This window comes from Triturus cristatus, chromosome 7, assembly GCF_964204655.1.
Source record: "Triturus cristatus chromosome 7, aTriCri1.1, whole genome shotgun sequence".
NCBI lineage: Eukaryota > Metazoa > Chordata > Amphibia > Caudata > Salamandridae > Triturus > Triturus cristatus.
The window spans coordinates 1654159454-1654171996 of NC_140590.1; the positions used below are offsets into that span (position 1 = coordinate 1654159454).

The window sequence follows — 12543 nt, forward strand, 5'->3', positions numbered from 1 at the left end:
CCACACAAAAAACACCCACTTTAATTCTTCTATATCCACCTCAACACACATTCACCAACTGGTGGCATCTTTTTATTTAAAGTAAATACTTTGTACCCTAACCTTCTGTACTGTGCTCACCCATATCCTGCATACTGTCCCAAGTCCTCCATGCACTATAAACCCCTTTTGACCACTCTACATTCACCCCAAATCTTCTACACCACGAGAGAAAACCACTTCGAAACGACCATACATTGACCTGCGCTGCTATAATCTTCCTATATGCCCTGCATTCAATTAATAAACCCACTTATCAAACAAATTAATAAAATCCCCAACTCCACATTAGCATTAAAAACTCGTCCCGTAACCTGACATCTACATGTCTCCCGTCATCCTCTCTCTAAAATCTAACATCACCCACCCTCTTTAATGGCCAACCCAACACCTTGGAGTGAGACTCATAGGTTTCACCCCAAGAACCTACCGCTTATATTCACAAACCCTACAAGTGTCCCCGCCCATTGCACGCACTCCAAACACTCAAACTTCACACACACATACATACATACACACACGCACATACTCACACACACCAGCTATAACCACATCTACACCTTGCATGTATACCACTCATCCACATCACACCTTACGCTCCACTGGGTCTTCTTCATAAATTTCAAATACGTACATTACACAAACACATACCCATGCCACACACTTAGAGCACAACCCAACCCATACACCCAAGAAACTACCCCGACACGTCCACTCATACGATTTGCATGAACACGACTAACTCGTCCAACACCCATTAACACATAGCCCCTCTCCAATCTCCTACAGAATCCCTACACAAGTCAGTAAGTCCTACACCAACCCCACAAATTTGACACCACAACACCTCATTTACTCTGGCGCACCCTGCGACCCCATGCCTCCTGCATTCCTGCTCACTCATACGAGTTCAATTCAATTAGGAACGCAACGCTTTTATTTAGAGCGCTTAGAAACCTAGACGTGTTGTATGGAGCGATATACGTACATTTGTTGTAAAACGTTACTGGTACTGCTAAGTACGCCGCACACTCCTGTGCCGTACCACGGCGGCCTCTTACGCCCATTCCAAGCACCACACAACATCCACACCAAGCCCTGACTGCACACCACACCCGCACAACACGCGCAGCACACCCTCTTCTAGACGCCACTGACCTGCTGCAGCATCGAGGCGGCTGGCAGCCCCTGCGGGTTAATTGTTGAGAGGTGGGTGCTGTGTGTGTTTGTATGTGTGTGTCCTGCGGGCGTGTGTGGTTCCAGCGCAGACTGCTGACGGGAGAGAGGTGTCGGGAGATGCGAGGTCTGTGTTGCTCTGCTCGCTCTTATGTGCGTGTGGGGGGCGGTAGCGGGAAGGCGGGGCGCTGTCTCGTTGAATCAACGAGATGGGGGCTCTAGGATATTGGATGGGAGGAGAAGTGGATGCTCTGGGTGGGATTCAGGGACTGTCGGAGCGGCTTCTTGAAAGAGGTTTCCACCACACGACAAGGACAGCTCCCTCGCCCCCCTCTTTTCCTCAGATATATTAAAGACAGGCAACTTTCACGCGCAGCGCCTTCCAGCTCTGTAAGGTTCAGAAACTGGACATCGGAGGAGGCGGGCACTGCCAGCCACTTTATGGACTGGTGGAACTAAAGGACTCGGCACTGCAGGGACGGTTGGCTCTGAAAGGTGCAGAGACTGGCACTGCCACCCGGCAAAGGGGCGGAACCCCCTGCTACTCCAGGAACGCAGCCTTTCTTTGTAGCGTGTTCATTATCACTGCGAACCTATGTCCTGGCAAGTTTCCATGGGGCATTAACAGTTCACCAGGAGCACTGCCAGTATCTGAGGGGTGCCACCCGGCATACACAAGCCAGCCTGGAGCAGTGATTTAACTCTGCCTGGCACCGTGAGTGGACTTCCCCTGGCACCGACAGTGTTAATTGCATGGCACTGTGAGTGGACGCTCGTGGTATCACGAGCGGACGTAACCTGGCATCGTAAGTGAATTCATCCCGGCACTGTTGACTGCCTGGCATAATGAGCGGACAATTCCTGTGAGTGGACCTTCTCTGCCATTCTGGGTCTACCATGCCTGGTACTATGAGCAAACAGTCCCTGGCATCAGGTGTGGATGCCCTGCACCGTGAGTGAACACCCCCGGCACTGTGAATTTATGGGTTTAAGTGGCACTGTCGGTGAACATCTCGTGCATTTATTAGTGGTCTTTCTCTGGCATCATTGAATAGTCGTAAGAGTCATGACTTCGCACCATGGACAAAAACCCGTCGCAGTTTGACAGGATCAACCCTGGCACGGTGAATGGGCACTGCCTGACACCAGAAGGCTTGGATGGCCCTGGAAATAGATCGTCGTCTGGGATCGCTAGTGAAATCACCACGAAAAGACACCGTGAGAACGTAGTATACAATGCCCAGCGGCATGAGGGCGCACCCCCGGCACCGTGAGTGGAACACGATGGTACTATGATTGGACCTATCCTGCCAGCGTGACTGGGGTTCTATCGGGGGGCATTCTCATGTTCTTAAGAGTGGCAATGCCTACAAATCTTGGCACTAGAAGGAGGATACCAGCTGTCATCAGGAAGCGCAGCATGCCTTGGCACCAATGTGAGAATCGGATGTCACAGTAGAGAACGGTTCACAACTTGCTGCCACAAGAAAGTGGCACATCTTCGAACCAGTGAGGCCACTTCCTGGCACCGGGGGCCACCTACTTCTGGGACTCCAGAGGGTGGGAAGCAGCCACCGGACTGTTCCAACGCCATGGATTTTATACTGAATGCCACCTCGGAGCAGCCCACTGGACTGGCATGGGGTGCCCTCCAGGACGAGGACTTCGCCCTAAACTCGTCCAACCAGAGCGGGGACCCCCTGACCAAGGCCAGCCACGCGGAGGATGACCTGGATGTCAACACGGACATTTACTCCAAGGTGCTGGTCACCGTCGTCTACCTGGGGCTCTTCATTGTGGGCACCACGGGCAACTCCATCACCGCCTACACCCTGGCCCGGAAGCGCTCCCTGCAGAACCTGCAGAGCACGGTGCACTACCACCTGGGCAGCCTGGCACTCTCCGACCTGCTCATCCTCATCCTGGGCATGCCCATCGAGCTCTATAACTTCATCTGGGTGCACCACCCCTGGGCCTTCGGCAACGCCGTGTGCAAGGGCTACTACTTCCTGCGGGACGCCTGCACCTACGCCACGGCGCTGAACATCGCCAGCCTCAGCGTGGAGCGCTACATGGCCATCTGCCACCCCTTCAAGGCCAAGAGCATCATGTCGCGCAGCCGCACCAAGAAGCTGATCACCGTGATCTGGCTGGCCTCCCTGCTGCTGGCACTGCCCATGGTCTTCGCCATGGGGCAGGTCTACCACTCCGAGAACCAGGACCCGGACAGCCTCATCTGCACCCGGATCGTGGAGGTCTCCACCTTCAAGATCGTCCTCCAGGTGAGAGCGTGACGTCACCGCGTAGGGTATGACATCAGAGGAGAGACGCTATGTTGGGTCAAAGTCAGGTCTAGCTGGGGAGGCTGGGGTCACGGGGTTACCCTCCAGTCAAGGCGAAGATCAGTACCTCCCAGAAGACTGAGGGCAGAGGGGAGCCAGGCCTGCTGGACTTACCGCCAACCCCGGTTTGGGCTCAAAAGAGTCAGCCAATCACAGGGAGTCGGGGTCAGAGAGGAAGGCCTGGGAATGCCAGAGTGAGGGTATCAGGGCACGGGTTGGAATGTCAGATATGGGCGCCAGCGTGTGGTCTAGAACACAGGATCGGGGTCTGTGGACATGTCAGTCTCTGGAATGCCAAGGTTTGGGTGGGGGCGGTTAGTGCAGCGCCTGGAATGCCCCAGGGTGAGGGGGCAGTGTAGGTTATGAAATGCCAGGATGGATGGTCCGGTCTATGTAGAATCTGATACGCCACAATCGGGGGTCAATGCAGTGCACTGAATGCCAGATGTGGGGGCGTAATGTATGGTCCGGGCCACACAAAGCCAGGCCTGTGTCTTTGACACCAGGTCCGGTGGGATGGGGTTCTCCAATGTTCAGACCCGAGGGCGTGGCGTGGATCTGGGGTCACGGGTTCTAAGAAGTGCAGGTTTTGGGGGTGGAAAGTCTTCTCTGGGGAAATCGCTTCTGAAGCACGTGCGCAAACTTCTCTGGGGTGTCCAAGGTGGATGTGCGTTTTAATTAAAATGTGTTAACACGCATGCCATTCTCGGCCTGGGAGCGACGAACAGAAAGAAAGACGCAGGGAAAGAGGATTTGATGTGTAGTCACGTGGGCAAGAACAGTCCAAGTCACAGAGGCACGTACACTTACTGTGCTGAATTTGCACCCCTGCCAGTTGTTCACCCTACGTGATACGTCAGTCCATAGATGTGTTATTCTATTGTATGTAAAGTTATATTGTGCTGTATTGCCGTGAGGATTAGCTTCCGCCGCACAGCTGTATTTCGGGGCACTTTAAAGATAAATTCCATCTTGAACCTCCTGAAAAGTTTACGGGTGTTTTTGTTTCCGCTGATCTATGTGACTATTGTTTCACAGAAGTGGCCTATATTCATTGTCAGTTGTTTTTTTCTGAATTTCGTGAATTCAAATATAATTGCTATTTCACTCCTAGTAATATTTATGAGTTATCCAGTAGTTCATTCATCCACCTGTTTTGATAAACTAGTCACTATTATAATGGCCACGTGGCTCAATTTGTAGGAAGTCTAACTTCGCCAGCTAACAACATGTGTGATCTCGGGCGTGCCAGCTTTTTATCGCGAAGGCCGTCAGTGGACACCAAATCATGCGCACGTACTCTCCCCCAGGTTCGGTGACCCGTCATGGGGCGCGCAGGTTGTTTTCAAGTGCAAAGAGTCGACCATTAGCGGAACAAACACTTCGCGTGCCTTCAGCCTCCGTGGAGGAATTTGTAGCGTGGGGTCTGCGGGTTGGGGGATGCGGGGACTCTCTGGCATCACTAATGAGCCCACGCAGGCAAGTTTTACAGAAGGCTGTGCAATTATGTCCCATCTGCTGCCTGCTCCTTCCGCCCTGTGAGCGGCGGATGCCAGGATGTCTTACACCCGCAGGGCTCGGAGCTGGGATGCGAGAGGGGCGAGTGGGTGTGTTAAAACGGAGTCCATCGGACACTGCTTCTAGCCAGCCTCAGGAAGACCCCGAAGCAGGGGCACCTGGAAACTTCCATGCTTAGCCAAAGAGACACCTAGGAAAAGTCCGTGCTTAGCCACAAAAAGCGTTCCCGAGCAGAGACACCTGGAACATCCGTGCTCAGCCAAAGAGACGCGTTCCAGAGCAGAGAAACCTGGGAAAGTCCATCAGTAGTCAGCCTAAGAGACGTGTTCCAGAGCAGAGACACGGAACGTCCGTGTTCGGCCAGAGACGCGTTCCAAAGCAGACACACGTGTGGACCTCCGTGCTCAGTCAAAGAGACGCGTTCCAGAGCAGAGAAACCTGGGAAAGTCCATCAGTAGTCAGCCTAAGAGACGTGTTCCAGAGCAGAGACACGGAACGTCCGTGTTCGGCCAGAGACGCGTTCCAAAGCAGACACACGTGTGGACCTCCGTGCTCAGTCAAAGAGACGCGTTCCAGAGCAGAGAAACCTGGGAAAGTCCATCAGTAGTCAGCCTAAGAGACGTGTTCCAGAGCAGAGACACGGAACGTCCGTGTTCGGCCAGAGACGCGTTCCAAAGCAGACACACGTGTGGACCTCCGTGCTCAGTCAAAGAGACGCGTTCCAGAGTAGAGACACCTGGGAAAATCCATCAGTAGTCAGCCTAAGAGACGTGTTTCAGTCAGAGAAGCGGCACCTGGGGACGTCCGTGCTCAGCCAAAGAGACGCGTTCCAAGGCGGAGACACCTGGGGACGTCCGTGCTCGGCCAAATAGACGTGTCTCAGAGCACAGACATCTGTAGAAGCCCCCGTGCTCCGCCAGAGACTGTGCACCAGACCTTCTGCACTTTTCAGGCGGCTGGGGAGGGACGGCGAGGGGGCGCTATGCTGCGCAAGTCGCGCCTGCGGAGCGTCTCATTAGGGCCAGCTGTCCTGTTGTCAAGCATCTCGCAATCAATGACATGCTCTGCTCTACGCATCGCTATATAGCGCCATGAGGTGGTTTCGATGGAATAACTGAGCAATGCACGCAAGGCTTCCATCCTCCCAGTCTTCACTCGTGATCTGCGTACAGTGAAAGCGCTGCAGGGAGCGCTATTGTGATAATATAGGGGCGCACTACACTTCTGACAAAGTGTACCCTCATTTAGGAAGCCCGCGAGTTCGTGCAGGAGCTGCTGGGGTACAGAGAGTGGCAGTGCCCCGTTTTCCCATTGGGAGGTGTGTGCACATGTCTGCAGGTGAACCCTGAGTGCACTCATGTTTCAGAAGTGGCTACGGTTTGGCAGAGTCTGTGAGGGCAAACACCTTCCTGCTCCTGCACGCGGATAAAGTGTGCAGTGCTCCCCGGGTGCACACACACCTCACTGCTCCCGAGTCCCCCTGCCTCCAGTGGGGGGTGTTTGCAGCGCTTCCCGACAGCACACTCTATTCTGCTCCTGCGTCTGCATGGCAGCAGTGAATGGATGTTTGCAGTGCCTCTTCAATGCAAGCGCCTCACTGCACCTGTGTCCTTGTGTCTGCAGTGGGTGATGTTTGCAGTGCTCCTTGAGTGCATGCACCTCTGCTCCTGTGTCCTTGTATCTGCAGTCGGTGATGGTTGCAGTGCTCCTTGAGTGCACACACCACTCTTCTCCTGGATGCATGTGTCTGCAGTGCGAGGTGTTTGCAGTGCCCCTTGAGGGCACACACCTCTCTGCTCCTCGATCCCTGTCTGCAGTCGGTGATGGTTGCAGTGCTCCTTGAGTGCACACACCACTCTTCTCCTGGATGTATGTGTCTGCAGTGCGAGGTGTTTGCAGTGCCCCCTTGAGGGCACACACATCTCTGCTACTCGATCCCTGTCTGCAGTAGGTGATGTTTGCAGTGCTCCTTGAGTGCACACACCTCTCTGCTCCTGCATCCCTGTGTCTGCAGTGGGTGATGGTTGCAGTGTTCCTTGAATGCACACACCTCTCTGCTCCTGCGTCCCTGTGTCTGCAGTGGGTGATGGTTGCAGTGTTCCTTGAATGCACACACCTCTCTGCTCCTGCGTCCCTGTGTCTGCAGTGGGTGATGGTTGCAGTGCCCCTTGAGTTCACACACCTCTCTGCTCCTGCGTCCCTGTGTCTGCAGTGGGGAATGTTTGCAGTGCTCCTTGATTGCACGCACCTCTCTTCTCCTAGATGTCTGTGTCTGCAGTGCGTGGTGTTTGCAGTGCCCCTTGAGTGCACACTCCTCGATGCTCCTTGATCCGTGTCTGCAGTGGGTGGTGTTTGATGTGCCCCTTGAGTGAACGCACATCTCTGCTCCTCGATCCCTGTCTGCAGTGGGTGATGTTTGCGGTGCTCATTGAGCGCACTCACCTCCCTTCACAGAGAGCGATGGTTGCAGAGCTCCTTGAGTGCACACACCTCTCTTTTCCGGGATGTCTGTGTCTGCAGTGGGTGATGGTTGCAGTACCCATTGAGTGTACGCACCTCTCTACTCCTGAGTCCGCAGTGGGTGATGGTTGTAGAGCTCATTGAGTGCACACAATTCTCTTCTCCTGGATGTCTGTGTCTGCAGTGGGTGATGGTTACAGTGGTCCTTAAGTGCACGCACCTCTCTGCTCCTGGATCCCAGTGTCTGCTGTGGGTATTGGTTGCAGTGCCCTTTGAGTGCACGCACCTCCCTGCTCCTGAATCCCTTTGTTTGCAGTGGGTGATGGTGGCAGTGCTCCTTGAGTGCACCTCTCTGTTCCTGCGTCCCTATGTCTGCAGTGGGTGATGTTTGCAGAGTTCCTTAAGTGCACACACCTGTCCTCTGCTGGATCCCTGTGACAGCAGTGGGTGATGATTGCAGTGCCCCTTGAGTGCACGCACCTCTCTACTCCTGCGTCCCTGTGTCTGCAGTGGGTGATGGTTGCAGTGCTCCTTGAGTGCACGCACCTCTCTACTCCTGGATACCTGTGTCTGCAGTGGGTGATGGTTGCATTGCCCCTCGAGTGCACGCACCTCTCTCCTCATGGATCTCTGTGTCTAGAGTGGGTGATGGTTGCAGTGCCCCTTGAGTGCACGCACCTCTCTACTCCTGCGTCCCTGTGTCTGCAGTGGGGGATGGTTGCAGTGCTCCTTGAGGGCACACAACTCTCTACTCCTGGATACCTGTGTCTGCAGTGGGTGATGGTTGCATTGCCCCTTGAGTGCACGCACCTCTCTCCTCCTGGATCCCCGTGTCTAGAGTGGGTGATGATTGCAGTGCCCCTTGAGTGCATGCATCTTTCTGCACCCGTATCCCCGTGTTTGCAGTGGGTGATGGTTGCAGTGCTCCTTGAGTGCATGTAATTCTCTGCTCCTGCGTCCCTGTGTCTGCAGTGGGTGATGGTTGCAGAGCTCCCTAAGTGCACACATCAGTCTTCTCCTGGATCTCTGTGCCAGCAGTGGGTGATGGTTGCAGTGCCCCATGAGTGCATGCAACTCTCTACTCCTGCATCCCTGTGTCTGCAGTGGGTGATGGTTGCAGTTCTCCTTGAGTGCACGCACCTCTCTACCCCTGGATGCCTGTGTCAGCAGTGGGTGATGGTTGCAGTGCCCCTTGAGTGCATGCACCTCTCTGCTCCTGCGTCCCTGTGTCTGCAGTGGGTGATGGTTGCAGTGCTGCTTGAGTGCACACCCCTCTCTGCTCCTGCGTCTTTGTGTCTGCACTGGGTGATGTTTGCAGTGCCTCTTGAGTGCACCCACCTCTCTGCTCCTGTGTCCCTGTGTCTGCAGTGATGTTTGCAGTGGTCATTTGGTACACGCCTCTCTCTGCTCCTGTGTCCCTGCGTCTGCAGTGGCTCCATTTGTGAAGAAAGACTTCACACACCAGCGCTTCTCGCTGCTTATCGATGCCAACCTCTGACTTTGCCTTCCCGTGTCAGCTGTTATATTTATGTAGGATGGAGTGTGATAAAGCGCTGCGCGTTGCCTCGTGGCTACTTCATCGCGCTCTAATGTGCCTCAAAGCGCTGGATGTGCGTCAATCAAGTGCTGCAATTGGAATCCTCCCAGAGGCGAGGTTTGTTTTGACCCCTGTCCACATTTTCCAATTTCTGTCCTTAAATTAATTTGGCCTCTGTCTCGCCTCACACTGCGCCCTCGTGACAGCTTTTCACGGATGCCACCGGTGCTATCTTCCCACACAAGTCGCTAGTGCAAGCTTCTCATACATGTATGCTCTGCCTATCATCGTCTCACATAACTCAGTAGTGACTGTTTCTCACATTGGTCACCAGTGCTTCATATTGCTTACTAGTGCCCGCTTCACACAATATACACCCATTCCAAGTTTGTATATTGCACACCCATGCCAACTCTCCATACGTCAGCGTCACCAAGTTGCGCTATACACACGACATAGCTTATCAGACTGTACATATTTCAAGGGCCTGCTTTTGGCCTGGGCGAGCTGGGCCCAAGCCCAGGGCGTCAATCTTCAGAGGGGCGCAGAGGAGCTGTTTGCATTAATGTCAGACGAACAGCGGCGCCCCTGTCGCTTGGCCTCAGGGATTTAGTGTAAAGTAGTTATAATCCTTTCAAACATGCTGCATGCTGTGCCTTAACACTTCGTAAGCACCCGTCGTTGGACCCCCACCTCCCTCTACCCCCCTCCCCACCGCTGTCACACAGTAACAACCACCCCAACAATCAACTTGGCATCATGATGATGGAGCTAATCGGTGCGTGATTAAGGTGAGTTGAAGAGGGGGCAGGGGAGCAGAGGTGTTTGTGTTCAGAGAATAGTTGCTGTAGTATTTAGTCAGCCAGGGACAGAGTTGTGAACACTAAACTAATCCCGCCTCATTTTATCACAAGCAGCAGCGAGGCGCTACATATCTTTTCTCCCAGGGCACTATCCAAGCCAAGGCAGGCTTGTGCCAGGCTCTCACATCAGTCCCACTCCCTGATAGTAACACTGCTTACCAGTGCACGCTCCTGACACTATACATCAGTGCAAGGCTCTCACGCTTCACACCATCCCGCTCCCCGACCGTCACACTGCTCACCAGTGCACGCTCCTGACACTATACATCAGTGTAAGGCTCTCACTTCACACCAGTCTCACTCACCGACCATCACACTGCTCACCAGTGCACGCTCCTGACACTACACATCAGTGCAAGGCTCTCACGCTTCTCACCAGACCCACTCACCGACCATCACACTGCTCATCAGTGCACGCTCCTGACACTATACATCAGTGCAAGGCTCCCACGCATCACACCAGTCCCGCTCCCCGACCGTCACACTGCTCACCAGTGCACGCTCCTGACACTACACATCAGTGTAAGGCTCTCACTTCACACCAGTCCCACTCACCGACCATCACACTGCTCACCAGTGCACGCTCCTGACACTATACATTAGTGCAAGGCTCTCACGCTTCACACCAGTCCCGCACCCCGACCGTCACACTCCTCACCAGTGCACGCTCCTGACACTATACATCAGTGCAAGGCTCTCACGCTTCACACCATCCCGCTCCCCGACCGTCACACTGCTCACCAGTGCACGCTCCTGACACTATACATCAGTGTAAGGCTCTCACTTCACACCAGTCCCACTCACCGACCATCACACTGCTCACCAGTGCACGCTCCTGACACTACACATCAGTGCAAGGCTCTCACGCTTCTCACCAGACCCACTCACTGACCATCACACTGCTCATCAGTGCACGCTCCTGACACTATACATCAGTGTAAGGCTCTCACTTCACACCAGTCCCACTCACCAACCATCACACTGCTCACCAGTGCACGCTCCTGACACTACACATCAGTGCAAGGCTCTCACGCTTCTCACCAGACCCACTCACCGACCATCACACTGCTCATCAGTGCACGCTCCTGACACTATACATCAGTGCAAGGCTCCCACGCATCACACCAGTCCCGCTCCCCGACCGTCACACTGCTCACCAGTGCACGCTCCTGACACTATACATCAGTGCAAGGCTCTCACGCTTCACACCAGTCCCGCACCCCGACCGTCACACTCCTCACCAGTGCACGCACTGACACTATACATCAGTGCAAGGCTCCCATGCTTCACATCAGTCCCGCTCCCCGACCGTCACACTGCTCACCAGTGCACGCTCCTGACACTATACATCAGTGCAAGGCTCTCACGCTTCACACCAGTCCCGCACCCGACCGTCACACTCCTCACCAGTGCACGCACTGGCACTATACATCAGTGCAAGGCTCCCACGCTTCACACTAGTCCTGCTCCCCGACCGTCACACTGCTCACCAGTGCATGCTCCTGACACAATACATCAGTGCAAGGCTCTCACGCTTCACACCAGACCCACTCACCGACCATCACACTGCTCACTAGTGCACGCTCCTGACACTATACATCAGTGCAAGGCTCTCACGCTTCACACCAGTCCTGCTCCCCGACCGTCACACTGCTCACCAGTGCACGCTCCTGACACAATACATCAGTGCAAGGCTCTCACGCTTCACACCAGACCCACTCACCGACCATCACACTGCTCACCAGTGCATGATCCTGACACTATACTTCAGTGCCATGCTCTCGCTCTGCACACCAGTCCCTCTCCCCGATCGTCACACTGCTCACCAGTGCTCGCTCCTTTGCACTATTCATCCGTGCCAGGTTCTCGCTCTTCACTCCAGTCCCACTCTCCGATCATCACACTGCTCACCAGTGCACGCTCCTGACACTATACATCCATACCAGGTTCTCACCATTCACACCAGACCCACCCCCTGGTCGTCACACACTGCTCACCAGTGCACTCTCCTGACACTATACATCAGTGCCAGGCTCTCAGCTTCACCCCAGTTCCACTCCCTGGCCGTCATACTGCTCACCAGTGCATGCTCCTTGCACTATACATCCATGCCAGGCTCTCGCTCTTCACTCCAGTCCCACTACCTGATTGTCAGACTGCTCACCAGTGCACACTCTTGAAGCTATATATCTGTGTCAGGCTGTCACCCTTCACACCAGTCCCACTCCATGATCGTCACACTACTCGGCAGTGCGAGCTCCTTGCACTATACATCCATGCCAGGCTCTTGCACTTCACTCCAGTCCCACTCCCTGATCGTCACACTGCTCACTAGTGCATGCTCCTCACACTATACATTCGTGCCAGGCTCTCACCCTTCACCCCAGTTCCACTCACTGGTCATCACACTGCTCACCAGTGCACGCTTCTGACACTATACATCAGTGCGAGGCACTCGCGCTTCACACCAGTCCAACTCCCCTATCCTCACACTGCTCACCAGTGCACGCTCCTGACACTATACATAAGTGCCAGGCTCTCGCGCTGCACACCAGTCCTCCTCTCTGATTGTCAAACTACTCACCTGTGCACGCTCCTGACACTATAC

The 12543-nt window shown here is 54.4% G+C and overlaps 1 protein-coding gene across 1 annotated transcript in view; it reads left to right on the forward strand.

Annotated features, from left to right (window-relative positions):
• Positions 1-1533: 1533 nt before the first annotated feature.
• Positions 1534-12543, forward strand: part of NTSR1 (neurotensin receptor 1) — an 841652-nt gene continuing 830642 nt past the window's right edge. Inside the window, exon 1 of the mRNA XM_085619722.1 lies at positions 1534-3497. Coding sequence (XP_085475848.1) covers positions 2808-3497 — 690 coding nt within the window. The 5' untranslated portion in view covers positions 1534-2807. The remainder of the gene's footprint in view (positions 3498-12543) is intronic.